Here is a 21,546-nt window from a genome sequence, read left to right on the forward strand (position 1 = left end):
ACGTCTCCCGATTGGTCAACACTGCCTGATCACGCACTGCCTTCCTGCGCTAGCCCCTGCGTGGGGGCGCCAATGAAATGACTCAGTAGTCATGAACAACCAATCGGCAAGAAGCAGGGCTCACGGCTGACCTATGGGAGCGCGCCGGGGGTGGGCTGTCCAGGACCCGTTCCTGTCCCACTTGGGTTTGTTAAAGCGATAGGCCCCGCGGCGAGCCGGTGCTCCACCGGGCACGGCACAGCGGCCGCGGTGGCCCTCGGCGTGCGGCGGGCGCCCGTGACAGCGGCGCCGCTGTGCTCGCGACCCCGGCTCCGGGCCTCTGCGGCCAGCAGCAGCGGGGCCCCGTCGCCCGGCGGGATGGGCGGCGAGGCGGGGTCTGCGGCGGCCCTGGGCTCCGAGGGCCGCGTGAAGAGCTTGGGACTGGTGTTCGAGGACGAGCGCAAGGGCTGCTACTCGAGCGGCGAGACGGTGGCCGGGCACGTGCTGCTGGAGGCGGCCGAGCCGGTGGCCCTGCGCGCGCTGCGCCTGGAGGCCCAGGGCCGAGCCACGGCCGCCTGGGGCCCGGGCGCCGGCGCGGCGCCGGCCGCCGCCTCGGAGGTGGAGTACCTGAACGTGCGCCTGAGCCTGCGCGAGCCGCCGTCCGGTGAGCGCGGGGCCCGGGGGGCGCGCGGGCGGGCGGCGCCCCGGCAGGGGGGCGCCGGGTCACAATGCCCGCGCCCCTGGCCGGCCGCCGCGGTGGGCGAGGCCCGGGAGCAGCTGGAACGCGGAGCCGGGGCGCGCGCCGTCGCCATGGGAACCTGCGCTCGGACAGCTGGCCAGCCGGGGGCCGGGGATGCCGGCCGGGTGCGCAGCGCCCAGGGCTCGCGGGGCGTCTCCTGCCCGGCCTGGGCCCGCGCGCCCCTGCCTGGTTCGGGATGAATTAGCAGAAACTGGAGTCCTGCGGGGAGGGCGGCTCGCAGGAAAGGTTCCCGGACCTGAGCCCCCGGGCACCGCCGCCCACCCTGGGGTCCTCTTCCTCGCCGCACCCCTCTTCCCTGCCAGGTGTGCGCTCTCGTGGGCGCGCCTCGCCCTCGCGCGTGGGAGGCGTCCCCCCAAAGTGCCCACGCGGGGACCCCCCCCTGCTTGGAGGGGTGCTCCTTTCGCAGTAGGCGCGGAGAGGGCTTCCCTGGACCCGGGACCCAGCCGGGGTCTGCAGTTGGGAGCCCTTCCGAGCCCTCTGACCCCTCCGGCCCGTAAGCTTTGCTGCCAGGTAAGGTGATGGCACCCTCCCCCCTTGGAAGGGTAAACTGAGTCTCGCCAGGTCTGCCAGGATACAGAATGGGCCGTTTTGTCCTGGCCTGGGGCCACGGTCGCTGGCTTAGCAGGTGACACCCCAGATGGTTGCTTGGACCCCGCCTTGCCGCCCTCTGCCCCCTGGTTTATGGCATGGACCGCGCTCCCCCTCCCAGTGGTGACAGGGACACAGATTTCCAAGATGGCCTACCCAAGGGAGAAGTGACCTGGGCTTTGTCCAAGGTATCTGCATTTCCAGGGCCGGAGGTGCTGGGTGAATAGATGGAGAATTGAAAGAAGGCGCTCCTGGGCTTAGCAATGCAAATTGCTTTGGTAGAATTCCGGGCTGACCCGTGGTTTTTGATCTTGATTTTTGATCCACATGGACCAAGAATAACCATAATCTTGCTCAGTAGAGTGGGGGAAAAAGTCATCCGATGTCCACTAACCTGGGAGAAGTTAGCGACTTACCTTAGTCACAGATTCTCTCAGAGTCACCCTTGTCTGAACATCACCTACAAAAGTCTTCAGAAATCTGGGTTAGTGGGAAATGAGGTCCTGGCATCTGTTTTCAAAAAAAAAAAAAATCCCCGTGTGGTTGTTGGCTGCACAAATCTAAGTCAGTGCTTGCTCCCATGATGATAGGGACAGTGGTGGAGGGGCAGAGCTAGGTGTCCAGGGTGGAGCAGTGAGCCCTGAGAGCAGAAGCAGAAAATGGGCCCGGGATTCTACCTGGAAGGTTTTTAATGAAACACAGGGCAAGAAACCCAGGTTTCACTCCAGGTAGTACAAGCCGTGTTTCTGTTTTCGTGACTTTTCTTTGCCCTGTTTTGTATTTTAGATGATTGAAAGCCTCGTTTTAAGAGCGTTCTTGATCGGTTATTTCCTAAGGGGCACTCATCTCTGTGTCCTGAGAATCTCTGTTCTCCACATGCCAATCACGTTCTTCTTCCTGCTGTTTCCTCCCCACTCATCTCTGTCAGCGACACCCCCAGACTCCCGACTCCCGCCAGCCTCCGCCTGTCTGGGCAGGTGCTCTGGGTTCTAGCAGTCTGTGGTCATTGCTTGGGCACAGAGGGCCAGCCTCCTATCCTCCTCGTGGTCTGTTTGAAGATTGAAGCGACTCATCCCTGTAGCAGCGGTGCCAGGCCTAAGCACTGGCAGTTTTGAATTGAGATGAAATCCATGTCGAAACATCTAGAAGCTGTTTGTCATCTTCAGTAACCTGACGATTCCTGTAGACCTGGGTCCCCGCCCCTGGAGTGTGCGAGCACCTGGAGTCTTTCCGTTGGCAGCTCTAAGGTGGAGATGCTGCCCTGGCTTCCAGCACGGCAGCTCTGCTGTACCACCCCTGTGGCCAGCTCCCAAGTACACCTGAGCCCCTGGGATCTCTCCTGTCCGTGTTACCTACTGTGTTCATTATTTTTAAAAAGATTTTATTTATTTATTCCAGAGGTAGAGGGACAGAGAGAGAGGTCTTCCATCCGCTGGTTCTCTCCCCAACTGGTGGCAATGGGCAGAGCTGCACCGATCCAGAGCCAGGGGCCAGGGGCTTCCTCTGGGTCTCCCACACAGAGGCAGGAGCCCAAGCACTTGGGCCATCTTCCACTGCTTTCCCAGGCCACAGCAGAGAGCTGGATTGGAAGAGGAGCAGCTGGGATATGAACCAGTGGCTATATGGGATGCTGGTGCAGTAGGCGGAGGCCCAGCCCATTATACCCCTCTTATTTTTGGAGAGACACAGAGAGATCCTCCATCTACTGGTTTCAGTTCTCAGGACTGCAATGGCCAGGGCTGGGCTAGGCTGAAGCCAGGAGCTCCATGTGGGTGTCCCACATGGGTGGCAGAGGCCCAAACAGCTGGGCCACCATCCACTGCTTTTCTCAGGCCATTGATGGGAGCTAGACAGGAAAAATGAATGGGCGTCCTTATGGGATGCAGGTGTTGCAGGCAACAACCTTACCTGCTGGGTTACCATGCAGTACACCACCACACACACCCATTACTTGTTATTGTTCACTTTGCCTCCAGGCCCCAGATATATTTCTATTCAAATGTATTTAAGTGGCAAATACATTCCTCCCCTCCCACCCCGATGTATTATAAACACGGAAAATTGGAGGTAGGTTTGGAAGACTTCGTGGGCCATCGTGGCCCTGTTTTCTGAAATACAGTTTTGGAATGTTGAGAGAACTGGTCAGGTCATAGAGCTCGAGGGTTAAAGTGAAAAAAATCTCTTGGCACTGGTGACTTTCAAAATCTTTAGATGAATGGATAAGGTAGAAATCCTCATCTTAGCATTAGGTGATGGGGCAGATCTGAGATGGAGGCACCTGTGCTGGCCTTTCCTCGTCTCATGTAGGCCACCCTCAGTGAGAGGACTTAGTGCCCAATCAAAGGAGAGCTTGTCGGTGTCCAGGAGACACCAGACCGGCCCTGGAAGCCGTGGAGCCTGCTCTGGACCTGAATTAGGCAGACTGTGTACCCTCATCAGAGCCTCCAGCCATGCCTCTGACCTGACTGGGGCCATCCGTACCCTGCCCGTGACAAACCTCTGCACAAAATGGAGTGGCACTGGGGACTGCTGGCAGGGCAAGGGATGTGGCCATGTTGGTAGAACCCTGGTGTAGCCATGTATCCCATGTCACCCGCCAAGAAACCCTGGTAATCACACAGACCTAAGCTTACCTACCCGACTCTTGCTTAAGAACTAGTCTTGTTGGTTCGGCTGTTTTGTATTATACCCACTATTAATAAATTCATAAACATCTTCCTTTTCCATGTCTACCCAAAGAATACATAGTGTGATTTTTGTGGTATACCCAAAAGAAATCTTTCTTTGCTAAGTTACTTTTAAGATACACTGCAATGCTGGTATCACATTCATAAAATAGAGTGAAGTAAGCAGACATGCACATATATACATATATATGTGTGTGTGTGTGTGTGTACTTCAAAAAGTTCATGGAAAATGGAATTAGAAGATAGATTTAATTTGTACAAAAATTTTTGAAATCCCTTTTGAAGAGTTTTCAAAGAGTTCCTAAAATGCATATTATGAAAAATTTCTTGGATTTTCAAAATTTGGGGCACTGCAATAAACATCTTTAAGATTTATTTTATTTATTTGAAAGAGTTAGAGAGAGGGTTCTCCAGTCCGCTAGTTCACTCCCCAAATGGCCACAGCAGCCAGAGCTGAGCCAATCCGAAGCCAAGAGCTTCTCCTGGGTCGCCATGTGGGCATCTTCCACTTGGAAGTCTTCCACAAGGACTGGGGCCACCTTCCACTGCTTTCTCAGGAGCATTGGCAGGGAGCTGGATCAGAAGTGGAGCAGCTGGGACTTGAACAGGTGCCCATATGGGTTGTTGCTGCTGCAGGCCAGGGCTCTAATCCACTGCACCACTGCACCGGCCCCAGTAAACATCTTTTAATAACGTTTCCTTTGAACTTTCGAAGTACAGCGTCTCTCCCTCCCTCCCTCCCTCCCTCTCTCTCTCTCTCTCTCACACACACACACCCACACACACACACACATAGACAAACACCTGCTGTGCACACATACATATAAGTTGTGTCTATACATACTACATGTGTGTTTTGTAGCTCCAGGCTCTGTGGTAATTGTATAATTGGTCTGATTGAGGATGGCACATGCCTATATACGTGTGTGTGTGTGTGTGTGTGGTGTGTGTGAGAGAGAGAGATTGAAATTTGGTAAAAACCACTTCAAATGTAATTCCCTAAATCCGACATACCACATTTTATATCTAGGAAAACCTCCTTTAAAAATACGATTCAGGTGATCAAACGCTTGCTCTAATATGGACTTTAATTGAAATAAATGTGATCTCTTCTGTAGGTGAAGGTGTCATCTTACTGCAGCCTGGGAAGCATGAATTTCCATTTCGCTTTCAACTCCCATCCGAGTAAGTGGGACGGCTTTTGCGCTTGCCTTTCCCTGCTACGTGTTCCTCGCATGTCTGGGTGCCAGACACCCCTGCCTCTGTGCGTGCCTGTTTATCCTCACAGCCCCTCCATCGACCTCTGCCTCTGCTTGCATTGTTTTTTTAACCTGACCCCAGCATGTTCACCCATGCTTCCCCGGGGTCAGTTTAACTGAGAAGTGCACGTGTCAGCGCATGTCCCTGGTTTGCCTCAGACCCCTGGTCACCTCGTTCACGGGGAAATACGGGAGCATCCAGTACTGTGTGCGAGCTGTCCTGGAGCGACCCACGGTGCCGGCCCAGAGTGTGAGACGGGAACTGCAGGTGGTCAGCCACGTGGATGTCAACACACCAGCGCTGCTGGTGAGTTCTCTCCTTCCTCTTCCTCCTGCCTTCCGATAGCGCCATCTGTATTTAGCCAGTGGAGCTGTAGTCTGTGCTGTCACTTTCTGACGGCTTAGAAAATACAATCGTGTAACCCATAGGCATTCACTCTAAAGATATGATTCTAGGTTGGGGAAATCACAAATTGTGTGTGTTAATACTATTGATTATGCCCCTGCTGTTCAGGGCTTCTTTTGCCAAAAAGTTACACAGGCTTGAAATGCATTAATAAGGCTTAATAACAATAATGCACACACAGAGAGTCGTTCCTTTTACCAGACTGGCCACATGCACAGGACTGGGTATTCTAAACTCTTCAATAATAGCAGGTTGAGGAACAGTAATTATGAAGAGTATTAATCACGCTCAGCCTGTTATTGAGGCCCGGGCCATTATGCTGTGTGTCCTTCCATTTTGCATGTCATTTTCTAACATTAAGTAAGTGCGTGCAGCTGCCGCCGAGAGCCTTTCACTTATCGTCTCCTTGTGACAGATTTGGCCACATTAAAGCATTGAACTTCTAATAATCACTAGAAATACTGTAGACGGATAAGAAGGATCAGGCTATAAGTAACAACAGAATAGGCAAGATGGGAGCTAATGAGCTAGACTCTTTTATCTAAACCCATATTATCAAAATAATATAAAATTATACCTTGTACGTTCATGATAGCTACTAGGACCTAATGGTTCTTCATTTAAATATGAATGATTTTTTACTTCATAGAAAATACCGAGATAATTTAAACTTTCCATCATGATCCTCATGTGACAAAGATGTATTTTTAGTATTGGAGGTTTCTTTTTCTAGCCAGTGTTTTTAAAGACAAAGGAAAAAACAGTTAAAAGTTGTTTAACTCCTATTTTCACATGAAAAAGAAATAGAATTTACTTTAATGTGCACCTTCTGGTTGGGAAAAGATAAGAAATTTCCTGTGGTTGCGTGACCCGTTGTGGCCAAAACCATACCAGAGCTGACCTGGCTTAGTACAGCAGCTTCAGCGTCCACGTAAAGCCTTCCTTAAAAGTTGGGGATGCTAATAAATGTCATTTTAAACTCTACTTAGAACTGGAAGGTTAAATATATCTCTAATATTTTTATGACCATTGTGGCAATTGAGTTAAAGGGATTTTGGTTTTTACCAAAAACAGACATATTTTATTCTTTTCTTTCTTTTATATAAAAATAATTGCAAATAACTTTGGATACAGTAAGCTTTCAATCTATTCACCCTGTAAGTTGGGCATTTTACATCTTGTCTCCATTTTTGTAAGCTGTAGAACATGAGCTATTTTTTAATATACGTTTTTCTTGAACTTCTTGAAAATCTCAGAATTCATGTACTTTATTACATTTTTTAAAAATTTTATCTATTTATTTGAAAGGCAAATAAAAAGAAGAGAGGGAGAGAGATGACAAAGGACTCTTATCCACTGGTTCATGCCCCCCAAATACTCTGAACAGAAGGGGCTGGGGCAGGCTGAAGCCAGGAATCCTGAAATCATTCTGGGTCTCCCACGTGGGTGGCAGGAGCTCACATCCTTGAGCCATCACCTGCTGCCTCCTGGGATTGAGAGGATGCTGAGTTTAAAAGTGGAGCCAGGACGCAGACCCAGGGACTCCAGTGTGGGATGTGGGCATCCCGAGAAGCATTTTAATTGTTGCCAATTTCCCACCTCAGAAGTTCAAAAATTTTTTTCACAAATTACACATCTTTTAATTCCATTTCTCAATGAACATTTTTAAGTACCCTTTTTGAATATTATAGTGGAGTATTTGATAGCTTTTTAATGCCTGTGCATTATTGCTCTGTGATGTAATTCCCCAAACCATTTCAGGCTAAGGACACTAGAAGGTTCTGTCTGATAATGCATTCTGAAGTTAAAAAATAGGCCGTTTGTTTATTCCACTTATTAAAGGCCAAAAAAAACCTGTCTGATTATTGGTTTTTATTTCATTTCTCTTTTGCCTTTCATCTGTTACATAGACAGATTTTAATATACAGCTTTTGATTGCTTTAATGGATGTTTTATAATTTCCTAAAAATATAGTGACTCTAGGATAAAATGGGGTGCTGTTATGCTAATTTGAATCTCAAAATGTGCCCTTGTTTTCCTAAAAGGGAAATGAGTTTTAGCACCTGTGTTTCACTACATGTTTTGCCTAATATGTCACAAGAGGATAAGGACGTTCCATTTGTGTTTTTTTGTAAATATTTCTTACATAAAAGGACAGATATAATTTTAAGCAGTTTAATTAACGTTATTTTATTATTTGACATTTTCAAGAGCCCTGTGTTGAAGACTCAAGAGAAAATGGTTGGCTGCTGGTTTTTCACTTCTGGACCAGTCTCACTGAGTGCCAAGATTGAAAGAAAGGGATACTGTAATGGTAAGCAAGAGCAAAGGAGATATGTGATCATTTTATTATTTAATTGTAAGTGACCTCAAGTGATGTGGCTTTTTGTTGTTGTTTTAATTTTAAGTTATACAAGTTTCATGCATTTCATATATACAAATTTAGGAACATAGTGATACTTCACACCCTCCCTCCCACACACCAGTAAGTAATGTGTTTTTTAAGGTATAAATTATATTGTATTTTAAAACAAATACTAGGCCGGCACTGCGGCTCACTAGGCTAATCCTCCACCTGCAGCACCGGCACCCCAGGTTCTAGTCCCGTTTGGGGCACCAATTCTGTCCCGGTTGCTCCTCTTCCAGGCCAGCTCTCTGCTGTGGCCTGGGAGGGCAGTGGAGGATGGCCCAAGTGCTTGGGCCCTGCACCTGCATGGGAGGCCAGGAGGAAGCACCTGGCTCCTGGCTTGGGATCGGTGTGGTGTGCCAGCCGTTGCGGCCGTTGGAGGGTGAACCAACAGAAAAAGGAAGCCCTTTCTCTCTGTCTCTCTCTCTCTCTCACTGTTTAACTCTGCCTGCAAAAAAAAGAAAAAAAAAAAAAAAAAAAAAAACAGAGGAGTCAGAAAATGCCAGCATCTTCTTTTAACCCTGCGAGAGAACATCAGGAGTTGTGTTGCTCAGAGGAGAACTGTTACAGTTTGAAAATACTGTTGGGCCTTCTGACTCCTTGCCGGCTGGAGAAACAGGAGTGCCCGAGGCTGGACAGAGAACACAGCTGCGTGGTCAGGTTGATACCCAGCTGTCGTTCACGAAGGGCCCAGTTCCAGCAGTGACTTGGGCCCCTCTGCAGGGTTCTGGCTTACTGCATGTGAATGTGGCCTGGGGTAGTGTGCTGTAGGTATATTTGTAGAAAACTTGCCTGCTGCGAGTACTATATTCTTTGTGCCTTAACATTATCAGTTTCTCAGAATTGCTAATGTGCTATTAGTACATTAGAATAATGAATAATTTGGCAATTAGAAAATAATACCTGCCACAGCCTACAGTGAATTTCTACTTCTCTGACTCATATGAGATCCTCATACAAGTTTCTGTTAGTGATGCAGGTTTTCCATTAAGGCTTCTCAGTTTGTAAAATAATGTTGGAACATTGCCGCTTTAATTGGCAACAGCTGTATCCCACGGTAGTGAGAGCTTCCTGCAAAGTCTCTGGGTGCACCTGATTTTTGTTTTCTTTTTAGGAGAAGCTATTCCAATCTATGCAGAGATAGAGAATTGCTCTTCTCGTCTGATCGTTCCCAAAGCTGCTATTTTCCAAACCCAAACATATTTGGCAAGTGGGAAAACGAAGACCGTTCGCCACATGGTCGCCAACGTGCGAGGAAACCACATTGCTTCCGGGAGCACCGACACATGGAACGGCAAAACTCTGAAAATCCCCCCTGTTACTCCGTCCATCCTGGACTGCTGCATTATCAGAGTAGACTATTCCTTAGCTGTGAGTAGAGCCCTTTTTCAAGTTAGAAACACGTAGAACCAGGGTCATGTTGCTGTGAGTGTGTGCAGTTAGTCCCTGCAGAAATGTCCTTTATATGTGCATTGCCATCAGTTGTGGTGACTATGAAGATTGGCCTTTGTTCTTAATCAAAAACTATCCTCCTTCCCCAAGGGATTTAATAAAATAACAAATGAATCACACTGAGGAGTGCTTGCTGTACTCCTGTCAAGTGCAAGGCCATGCTCCCAGTCCCAGGTCACTATCATGGTCAAGTGCAAGGCCACACCCCCTGTCCCAGGTCACTATCAGGTCAAATGGGTCAAATGCAAGGCCACGCCCCCCTCCCAGGTCACTATCAGGTCAAGTGCAAGGGCACGCCCCTTGTCCTGGTCGCTAACCCTGTTCTGTTTTGTCCCCTCAGGACAGCTCACACTTGTAAAGGGGAGGGATGGCAGGTGACAGAGAAAGCAAGCTTTCTGCTGTGAGGGTTAATTTACATTTGTGCCTTCCTTCCACTTCTTTTTTCTGATCTAGGTATACATTCACATTCCTGGTGCTAAAAAACTGATGCTCGAGCTGCCGCTAGTGATCGGTACCATTCCGTATAATGGCTTTGGCAGCAGGAACTCCAGCGTTGCCAGCCAGTTCAGCATGGATATGAGCTGGTTGACACTGACCCTGCCAGAACAGCCTGAAGGTAAAGCATTTCCAGCCGTTTTGTAGTGAGATCTGACACAGAGAACGCCTTGTGTGACAGGACACAGAGATAGTGGGTTCTCAGCAGCTCATTACTACCCCTGCAGCAGCTATCTTACTCTTCTTAGTACTGAAAAATCAGGAAAGGTCACTCCTCCAGGAGACCTTGAAAGTTCCGCATATCCAGGACACAGCGCTGCTGATGCTAGATTCAGGAACAAACTTATTCTTCCTGGTTCCAATTCATTAATAGAAAAACAATGAAAAATAGTCAAAAGGAAATTATGCAGTGTTATTTTTTCTGTAGCCACATTTCAATAAATTTGTTTAGCTAGACGGTGACACAGATCTCATAAGAACAGAACATAATTAATGCTAGCAGCAGTTTGACTAAAAACTATTTTTATTATACCAGGTACAAAAGCGTGTTGTTTAGAGGGCAGTATATTTTTATCTTCAAATTTAGCTGAATTTCTTGTTTGTGGGAGACTTCAGAGGAGATTAATAATTCTGCATGGATTTCCCAACTCTCACCGCATTTCTGTTCCAGCGCCACCAAATTATGCAGATGTGGTATCCGAGGAAGAATTCTCCAGACACATCCCCCCCTACCCGCAGCCTCCGGGCTGTCTGGGAGGAGCGTGCTACCCCATGCTTGCCTGCATACAGGAGTTCCGGTTTCAGCCTCCGCCTCTTTATTCAGAGGTAAACAAAGCGACAGAAAATGAGACTTTTATTGTGCTGTTTGCAAGTGATCATTGGCTGCCCTGCGTTCATTAGCGCATGTGTTGCTGGCCTGTAATTAGGAGGAGATACGTGTAAATCTGTTTGTACAGTGGTGGCAGGTTGTCACAATCCCTTTTCTACATTTTCTAGTGTTTTTCTTGTGATTTTGTGGCATGCATATACAGTAGTATGAATTCCCTTTAGGGTGTTTGATTTGATCATGGAATACAGAGAACTTAATGGCCTGTTGGGACTTAATAATAGGTTCTGAGCAACTTGGTTTATAAGCAGCATCATAAAACTAGAAATAGGTGCTAGAATCATTTTGGAGTTTTAACAGCAGTCACCTCCTTATCCTTTTTTCACTTTATTTTTTATTTTTTGTCAGGTTGACCCACACCCTAGTGATGTCGAAGAGACCCAGCCTGTCTCCTTCATTCTCTGAACGTGTTTCAGAAATCACTGTGCTCATCGTCAAATCAGAGTGTTGGTTCGTTCCTCCTGCCCCTTTGGGGTGGGTGGGGAGATTTCCTTACGGACATAATGGACATTAAGACAGAAGGCCATAGAAAATAAAGAACACGGGAACTTTCTGGTGGCCAACAGGATGTTTGCACAACTTGATGGGATGGTTGTCGATTGTCCCCTTTGAAAAGGGTGAAGATGTGAAAAGCCACAGAATGTAGTGGAAGTCCTGAGGGGGCAGAGTAAGTGGAGGAGTGCCTGCGCTGACCCGAGGGGGAGGAGGCGCCGTGAGGAAGTCTTCCAAAAGTGGACACAAGTAAAGAAGCATGCTGCCGGGAGAATGTGTGTGGCGGCACCGTGTATACGGGCGCGGGGCAACGGTCAGCTCTGGAGACAGAGAGACCCCTGGGACCCGGGGTCTTCATGATTTCTGACCACGTGACCAGACTCGAGGACTGAAGTCCTCGAAGGATCCTTTCCTGATCCCATGGTCACACGAGGTCCTAATGATGTCACAGCTTTGGCGTTCTGAACCCTAGGCTGAAATACAGTTCACAACCTGGCTCTGCAGTATTGGGAAACCAAGAAAGGTTCCTTGAGAAACTTGAGCTTTTGTGGGATCGAAGCAGAATGATTGATTTCCGTGTGAAAACAGATTTGGTTGAAGGGTGTAGCTTTTTACCCCTTTTAAGTACTTTAACGGGATACATGTTTGAGTTCCCTCATACCTTGTTTACCTGTGGGCACATCAGAGAAAGGAGACAGGGGAAAACAGTTGCATCTTCAGAATGCCCTGATAACTACACGGCCAACAACAAAAACAAAAACCCTTTTCTTAACCTACCTCGTATGGGGTTATCAGGTATGTTTTTAAAACTCGGCCTGATCAGTGATCTTTGAAGTTTCTGCTAGTTCGGTAGCAGCCTCAACTCCTTGAAACAAGGGAAAAATCCATAAGTTCACATTAAATGGAAGTAAATATATATTTATTTCAAAATAAATCCAAAATCAAGAGAGGGTAGGAATACCATTTTCCAAAAATGTAAATTCCCATCGAAAGGCTGATGTCTACAGATGGCAGTCACTGCATTGTACATTGTTTATTCCAGCTGTTCAGTGATTCTATTTAAACTGTGATTTTCTTTATTGTCTTGGTGCAATATTTTATTATCATTTAGCCTCAGGATACTCACACCAACAGGATTGTATTGCTGCTGAACGTTTACACAGTGTTCTCACCGTGCCCCTTTGCCCTCGTGTCCGTGGTCACCTGTTCACGTGCTGTTCCTTCCATCTGTTGGTTTCCTGAGCTGAGACTATTTCTGGACACTAAGTAGAAGGGAGAAAGGGGTCCCCTAGATACAGATTTTGGACCAGCTGAGTCCTAAGGGTTTGATCTAGAAACCCTGGTGCTTCCCGTACAAAATACTGTAATTGATCCCACAAAATGACCGACTCATCTTCCGGTCGGCATATTCACTCAGAACAGTTCTTCTGAGGTTAAATTTTGTATTTAAAGCTCGGTGGGCCACTGGATCAGGGATTTTTCTACAAACATTAGGTACTGTGTGCTTTCTGCCCTCTGGTCATACCTCTCCTCTGCAGTCACCCAAGCTTCAAGCACACGTCTTTCACTTTTCAGAATCACAGTGCAAGATGCCATGCTAGTAATTGTGGTACGGAAATGGTCACAAAGCCTCGTTTTACTTTGGTTTTTAGAGGTTTTTTTTTTTTTGTTTTTCCTTTTGCTTTTTTTTTTTTTTTTTTTTTTGCATGTCCTTAAACAGGTGTGTGTCTTTAAGTACTGTCTAAAACATTTTGTCTTTACTGTAGAATAGTCCCTCCTCAGCTATCTGTTGATGCCTTAGTTGCAGCTGGTGTGCCTTGTTGGGACATTGTCCACCTCCATGAAACCAGAACAGAGCGAGAAAAACACGCAAACCGGACACACGGAGAGAGAGTTGAGTAATTTGGCTCCGCGTAGAGAAGCGACTACTTAGAGGAACCTTTGTTAGGATTATTTTATAACCTTAATCAGAGAAATCGTGAAGTCCCCCCGCATAGTTGAGGCAGAGCTAACTCAGTAACACTTAGTCGTTCAAAGGTCTGACCTACTTTACTGACTTGATACTGGTACATCTGTCCTTAAGCTGTAGGGTGAAATCTTTACTTAATCAAGATAGCATTTTTGAATGTAGAAAACCACATTGGAGCAGAGAAAACCTGGGGATGAAGGTAAAAATTAGCTGCTGTTACTTGCTTATTTATTCCCTTCTTGCTCTTGTTTAGTTTGCAAAAAGGAAAAATAAAGTGGCCTTAGAATTTTCTTTTTGATGCAAAAATTTTGAAATTGAAAATGTGCACCTTTTGGCACACAAACTCCTTCTCCTAGGCAAAAAGTTACTTTCTGTGTTTTTGTTTTGCACAACAAAAGACTCAATAAGCAGAAGTTATGTTTTTGATAAGTTAACTATGAAAGTTTTTTTAATTTTTATTATTAAAAGTGTAACAATTTAACCCACAGGAGAAAAAAAAAAAGATTGTATTTTGTACTCTTGTTTGAACCCCATGGGTTCTTTTTGTTAATAAAATGATTACAGTAATGCTGTGAGTTATTTGTTTTTGTTTGCATTTTTGAAAGACTAATTTAAACTTTTAGGGCTTAGGGAAGATCAGTACAGGAATGTTCCTGCTGTTGAGATGGATCTGTGTGCACGCTGTCAAGAGGCAAAGAGCAGCCCTAGGAACGCGAGCTGCTTGTAACTGGCTGCTTCCCCAAGGCAAGCAGTTCTTCACATTCTGGGAAGAGAAGTAATCAAGATGAGTGACGAAATGGAAGCCACACTGGCTGTTGACTTGGCATATACAAAAGTTCGTGGAAAATGGAATTCAAAGGCAAGTTTGTTTCAGTAAAAAAATTTGAAATCCATGCATATAAGGATTCTTCAAAACGTCCCTGAGTGTGGGTATGGTGAACAATCTCAAGATTGAAATCATCGGATTTCAACTTGTTTTTGCACTAAAGTGAACCATTTTTCATATATTTTAAAATATTTTAATTACTTGAGAAGTAGAGTTAGGGGAAGACAGAGAGAAACGTCTTCCATCCGCTGGTTCACTCCCCAGATGGCTGTGAGGGTTGGAGCTGGGCCCATCTGAAGCTAGGAGCCAGGAGCTTCTTCCGGGTCTCCCATGCTGGTGCAGGGGCCCAAGGACTTGAGCCATCTTCTACTGCTTTCCCAGGCCATAGCAGAGAGCTTTATTGGAAGAGGAGCAGCCGGGACTTGAACTGGTGTCCATGTGGAGTGCCGGCACTGCAGGTGGCAGCTTTACCTGCTACACCACAGCACCGGCCGCTTTTCTGCGAACTTCTTGAAGTGCCTGGGAATCTCTTTATCCTCAATGCACAAAGACCATTCTTGAAAGCCTTCTGAGTTTCATTATTTCCTGGATCAGAACTCGCCACAATTGAAGGAGCAGATGTGGTAAATTCCCAGGTGGATACAAGCCCTGTGCTGTTTACAAGCCCTGTGTGAAGGCACGTCATCTCTAGCTGGCCACCCTCAGTCCTGAAAAATCTTCTAGTCTCCAGTTATTTTTCACATGTGGTGTGGCATTACTTAACAAATGCATTGTTTCTGTGATAACATTTCTTAGCAACGTTAATGGAAATATTTGTTTCATGTAATAAATACTGAGGCAAAATTTCCCCAAGACCTGCATCAGAGTTTCTGTCATATCCAAACACTGTAGATAATCACATTTAGAACGAGATGACGCCGCAAAGAGATGAGGACAAGCCCTCACCTTAGCAATGACGATGCTAAACCCAGAGACGGAACCTGGGAGTTTGGCCTCCGTTCACCTGTAAGGTCCCTGCTGGCTCAGAAATTTCCTGATTCTGCAACTGTAGAAGACGTGAGGGAAATAGGCACTGGTTTCAATCACACAGTTTGAGATTTGCGGACCTGGAGACCAGACACATGCTAGGTCAAGACAGTGTTTTCGTCTGAAAGGCCTGCTTCCCGACAGTCTACCAGTCTTCCACTAAATTGCTTCCTACGTGTGTTTAATTAGTAGCTGGGATCTTTTTCCCAACAGCTGTGTTTCCACCTTTATATTTTGAAATAATTACAGGCTCACGAGATGTTGCAAGGATAGTACCATGACGTCCTGTGTATCTCTCCCACAGTCTCTGCCAGTGGGACATTGACACAACTCAGACGCCTGGTTTCTGCTTGTGGATGTGTGTAGAGCTCTGTGGAACTGTATCACATATCTGGGTTCATAGAATCAGCCCCACAATCAAGATGGAGACTTCATCACACCCTTTCCTGCCCGAGCCCACCCCCTCATTGATCTGTTTTCCATCTCCATAATTCTGTCGTTTTGCAAACCCTGGATACGTGGAGTCATTGAGAATGTGCCTTCTGAGACTGGCTTTTGCATTCAGCATTACAACCTCACAAGCAGCTCTCTGCACTATTAGTGTATTCCTTTGTAGTTTAGTTGGATTTTAAAAGAATCAGATTTGACTACTTAAATTTTCATACTGTGCTTTGCAAAGAAAATTGTAATAATTATATGCTCATAACATCTTTGTAAATAGGTCTTGGTGTGGAGTCTGAGAACCACTTCTTAGGTAGGAAATACATAAATACAGATTGACACAACCTTGCAGGGACTAATATTTAGGTTGCCAAAGTAATTGAAGTGTTTCGTCTTTAAACAGCATGCTATTGCATTATAATTGAGCGAGATATCCCTGTTATGAAACTATAGACCAGGTGGAAAGTATGTGGATGTATTTATCCTATCACCTTCTGAATCTCATAAATTTTAACATAAATTATGCAGGAAAGACTACATTACCCTTGTGTGTTTGTGTATAAATTCTGTAGTTTTTTTCTTCCTTTTTCCCCTGCCTCTTTTAATTCCCTTCTTTTACAATACCACTTCATCAAAAGAATTTCTAAGTAACTTTTTTTTTTAATTTGAAGGTAGAGAGATCTTCCATCTGCTGGTTCACTCCCCAAATGTGCATAACAGCCAGGGCTGAGCTAGGCACAAACCAGGAACCTGGAGCTCAAGCTGGGTCTCCTATGTAGGTGGAGGGGTGGAGGGCCCCAAGTACTTGAGCCATCACTCATGCTTCCCAGGGTACACATTACTAGGAAGATGGAATCAGACGTGGAGCCAGAACTCAAACCCAGGACATTGCAAGGGGTTCTTAATTGCTACACCAAATGCCTGCCCCTGAGTGGCATTGCTTACCAATGAGATGGAAAGCCCCTTTTGAAGCTAAAAAAATTAACTACCAAGTATGTGCTTATTCTTAATGAAACAATATAAAACATAGGTATACTTGTGAAGACACATTTTTCTAAACAGGAGAGCTCTTATTTCATAAAAGCTACTCCATACATAATAACCTAAGGAGCTTTTCCATAAAACCAGACCTGTATCTGTCAAAGATGGAAGGAAGCCACAAAATAGAAATGCGTAGTGATGAGGGTGAAGGTTGGACAAAACGTGTTGACTGGTACCCGTTTCCAGAACATCTGTCTGAGCTCACGATGAATGTTTCTTACTAGTACGATTTCTGTATTCAGTGGTAGGAATTTTGTTCTTGCCCAAATTTTCAAGGATCCAGGTTGTCTTAAATGGACAGAAAGAGACGTATTTTAGGCCAGTACCTCTCTCTGTGAACAAGTAAAAAGTAGGTGCTTCCCTCCTGCTTACAAACTTCCCCCTCCAATCCGCACACACACAGACACTTACACACATGTGCCAACACACTCTCCTGCACACACGGAGACAGAAGCCCTTAGCTTTTGCTCTTTTGTGTGCACCCTTTACCTCCAGACCAGCGTCTATCTCAGATCAAAATGTAAGATTTGCTGCTAAAGGGAGAAACAGGCAATGGGTTGCTACCTAGCAACTTATTTGCTGGAAGAGAATTCATTTTCCACCAGTTTTTAACCAATGTGCTCCCAACAGTACAATACTGGTAGAGAGACATCAGAAAATATTATTACATGAATGAACTCAGGCACTGGGTGCTTGGAATTTATCTTTTTCCTTAAAAAGCAATTTGTCAATGTCAGCTTGAATATAGATGGATTAAATTTCCCAGCCAAAAGATATAAATTGGCTGGATGGAATAAAAACAAGAACTAGCCACCTGCTGTGTACAGTAAATGAACTTCACAGGTAAAGATACACACAGTCTGGAAGTTCAAGTTTGGAAAACTATGAACCAGGAATGGAAACCAAAACCATATGGGAATAGCTATACTCGTATCAAAACAGATTTTAGATCTAAAACTACAATGAGAAATGATATGTTGATAAAAGACTTGATTCAGCTACAAGTATAACAATCATATAGGCATCCAACACAAGATCACCCAGCTATACACAGCAAATGTCATTAGACCTAAAGGGAGATATAGACTACAATACAATAATAGTGGGGACTTCAAGACCTAACTTTCATCAATAGATCATCCAGACAGAAAATCAACAGATACATCAGAACTGAAACATGCTATTGAGCAGCACACATTTACAGAACATTTCACACAAAAGCTGGAGAGCATATATTCTCATCAGCCCATGGACCATTCTCTAGGATAGAACAGATATTACACCACCAATCAAGTCTCAGTAAATTTAAAAAGATGGAAATCATACCATGCATCCTCTCAGAGCACATAGGAATAAAGTTAGAAATCAACAACACAAAGAACAATGGAAATTTATAAATACATGGAAATTAAACAGCATGTTACTGAAAGACCAATGGATCATTGAATATACAGAAAAGGAAATAAAATTTCTAGAAACAAATTAACATGAAAACACAATATATTAAAACCTGTGGGAGACAGCAAATGAAGTGTTAAGAGGGAAAGTTAATAAATGTTTAAACTTCTAAAAATTCTCAATCTGGTGATATCTCTCGCAAGGACTTATAAAAACACAAGCTAAACCCCAAATCAACAGAAGGCAAGAAATAATAAGACTTGAGTAGAAATAAATGAAATTGAAAGAAATTTCAAAAAATCTAATAAAACAGAAAGCTTGTTTTTTTTGAGAAGATAAATAAAATAGATAAACCATTAGCCAGACTAACATGGAAAAAAGGAGAAAAATTCAAATAAAATTCGAGATGAAAAAGGAGAAATTACCACTGATATCACAGAAATACAAAGGATCATAAGAAACTGCTATGAACGTCAACATGCAAACACATTGGAAAATCTCAAGGAAACAGACAAATTCCTGGTTACATATAAGCTACCAAGATTAAATAAAGAAGATAAATTCTAAACAGACCCATAGTAACCACCAAGACTGAAGCAGTGATTAAGTCTCACATCAAAGAAAAGTCCAGGAACTTATGGCTTTACTAATGAATTACACAAAACATTTAAAGAGGAACTAACTCCAATCCTTTCCAAAAAAACTGAGAAAGATGGAACTCTGCCAAACTCATTTTCCAAATCAGCATCATTCTAATCCCGAAAGCAAACAAAGACACACGACAAAAAGAAAGCTGCAGACCAGTATCTCTGATGAGCATAGATGCAAAAATTTTGAACAAAATCTTAGCAATTGAAATCCAGCACTACATTAGAAAGATCATACGTCACAATCCAGTGGGATTTATTTCATAGAGGCAAAGGTGTTTCGACATTTCAAAAACGCTAAACATCATAAATCACATTGACAGAATGAAGGGAAAAATCATGACGATCATCTTAATAGATGCAGAGAAAGACTGTGATAAAATTTAGTATCCCTTCATGACAAAACCCCCAACCAGTTAGGTGTAGAAGGAATGTATCTGAGAATCACAAAGGCCGCATATGACACACCCACAGCCAGTATCACACCAAACAGGGAAAACGTTGAAAGCATTTCCCCTCAGATCTGGAACAAAACCAGGATGTCCACTTTCACCACTCTTACTCAATGTAGTATAGGAAGCACTAGCAAGAGCAATCAGAAGGAGCCGGCATTGTGGACCTGCGATGCTGGCATCCCCTGTGGGCACTGGTTCTTGTCCTAGCATCTCCACTTCCAGCCCAGCTCCCTCCTAATGACCTGGGAAAAGCAGCAGAAGATAGCCCAAGTGTTCAGGCCCCTGCCACCCACATTGGAGACCTGGATGGAGCTTCTGACTCCTTGAGTTTAGCCTGGCCTATCCCTGGCTGTTGCAAACACCTGGAGAATGAATGGATGGATGAAAGTACTCTCTCCCTCCCTCCCTCTCTCTGTCCTCTCTGTAACTCTGAGTTTCAAAAAATAAAATTAAAAAAAAAAAACTTAAAAAACAAGCAATTAGGAAAGAAAAATAAATTAAGGGCATCTAAATTGGAAAGGAGGAAGTCAAAATACCCATGTTTGTGGATGACAGGATCTTGTCGTGGACAAACCACGTACTCCACCAAAGAGCTGTCAGAAGTGATAAACAGATTCTGTAAAGTCATAGGATACGAAATCAACATACCAAATCAAAATGATGTAGCATTTTATATATCAACAATAATCTCTCTGAAAAAGAAATCATGATAGAAATCATTTTTACAACAGCTGCTGAAAATCAAACATTTAGGAATAAATTTAACCAAAGAAGTGAAAGATCTGTACAATGAAAATTACAAAACATTTATGAAAAAAAAAATTACCAAGGAACCAAAAAATCGAAAGACATTATTTGTTCATGGATTGGAGAGTTAATATCACTAAAATGACTATATTACCTAAAAACAATCCATCAAGTCAAAACAATCCCTATAAAAATACCAATGATGTCCTTTACAGAATTTTTTAAAGGATCACACACACAACACACACACACACACACACATGCAGAATAGCCAAAGTGATACCAAGCAGAAAAAATCAAGCTAAAAGCATCACAATACATGATTTCAAAGCATGCAACAAAGCTATCATAATTAAAACAGTATGGTACTTGTATAAAAACCAGCATGTCTATCAGTGAAAAGAAATTAACCCCCATACATATAGCCAAGTGATTTTTTACATGATTGCCAGGAACATAAATTAGAGAAAGTCTGTTTAAGAAACAAGCTGGCAAAACCAGACATATATACTTAAAAGAATGAAATTAGGCCCCTACCTCTCACCATATACAAAAATCAACTCAAAATGGATGAAAGACCAAAATGTAATACCGGGAACTATGAAACTGCTAAAAGAAAACATGAGAGAAACACTTCATGACATTGGAGTAAGTGAGGACTTCTTAGATGAGTCCCCAAAAGCACAGACAACAAAAGCAAAACTGTACAAATGGGATTAGTCAGCAGCTTCTACATAGCAAAGGAAATGACCAGAAGAGTGGAGACATCCAACAGAATAAGACAAAATATTTGCAAGCTACTTAACCAATAAAGGATTTATTCCAGCATATATCAGCAACTTAAAAAACTTAACAAAACCCAAAAAATGCAATTAAGGAATGGGTGAAGGATCTGAATAGACAATTCTCAAAAGAGGAAGTAAAAGTGGCCAAAATATATGAAAAAATGCTCAGCATCACTAGCTATCAGGGGAATGCAAATCAAACCACAGTGAGACATCTCACTCCTGACAGGACAGCTAATATCAAAAAGACAGAGAAGAATAAATGCTGGTTAGGATGTGGAGAAAGCAGAATTCTTGCATGTCGTTGGTGGGAATATAAATTAGTGCAGTCAATGTGGAAAACAGTATGGATTTTTTAAAAGATTTATTTATTTGAAATGCAGTTAGAGACAGAGAAGGAGACACAACGGTTTTCTGTCCGTTGGTTCACTCCCCAGTTGGCCACAACAGCCAGGGTTAGGCTAGGCCAAAGCCAGGAGACAGGTACTTCTTCCGGGTCTCGCACATGTTTGGCAGGGACTCAAAGACTTGGCCATCCTCCACTGCTTTCCCAGGCACATTAGCAGGGTGCTGGATCAGAAGTGGAACAGTCAGGAATGGAACCAACACCCACACAGGATGCCATTACTGCAGATGGCAGCTTAACCCACTGTGCCACAGTGCCAGCGTCTGTATGTATATTTCTTTAAAAAAATCTACGAGTAGACTTTCCATATGATTCAGTAATTCTATTACTGGGTATACACCCAAAAGACATGAACTCATTGTATCAAAAAGATACTTGGATGACTTTGTTTGTA

General features: G+C 44.3%; 1 protein-coding gene across 1 annotated transcript; it reads left to right on the top strand.

Moving 5' to 3' along the window:
• Positions 1-323: 323 nt before the first annotated feature.
• ARRDC4 (arrestin domain containing 4) lies at positions 324-16,202 on the top strand. Its single transcript, XM_062204936.1, has 8 exons — positions 324-643; positions 5,133-5,199; positions 5,433-5,580; positions 7,891-7,993; positions 9,201-9,457; positions 9,992-10,154; positions 10,704-10,858; positions 11,268-16,202. Exons 1-8 carry the CDS (start codon positions 358-360, stop codon positions 11,322-11,324), a joined length of 1,236 nt encoding a protein of 411 aa, XP_062060920.1. The 5' UTR covers positions 324-357; the 3' UTR covers positions 11,325-16,202.
• The last annotated feature ends 5,344 nt before the right edge of the window (positions 16,203-21,546 follow it).

This window comes from Lepus europaeus, chromosome 11, assembly GCF_033115175.1.
Source record: "Lepus europaeus isolate LE1 chromosome 11, mLepTim1.pri, whole genome shotgun sequence".
Lineage (NCBI taxonomy): Eukaryota > Metazoa > Chordata > Mammalia > Lagomorpha > Leporidae > Lepus > Lepus europaeus.

What these genes read in the sequence shown, in the direction of transcription:
- ARRDC4 (XM_062204936.1), top strand. Translation starts at nt 358, where the DNA reads ATGGGCGGCGAGGCGGGGTCTGCGGCGGCCCTGGGCTCCGAGGGCCGC. An exon ending in TCAACACACCAGCGCTGCTG is followed by an intron (nt 5,581 to 7,890) that starts GTGAGTTCTCTC and finishes GACATTTTCAAG; the next exon opens with AGCCCTGTGTTGAAGACTCA. An exon ending in CTCCGCCTCTTTATTCAGAG is followed by an intron (nt 10,859 to 11,267) that starts GTAAACAAAGCG and finishes ATTTTTTGTCAG; the next exon opens with GTTGACCCACACCCTAGTGA.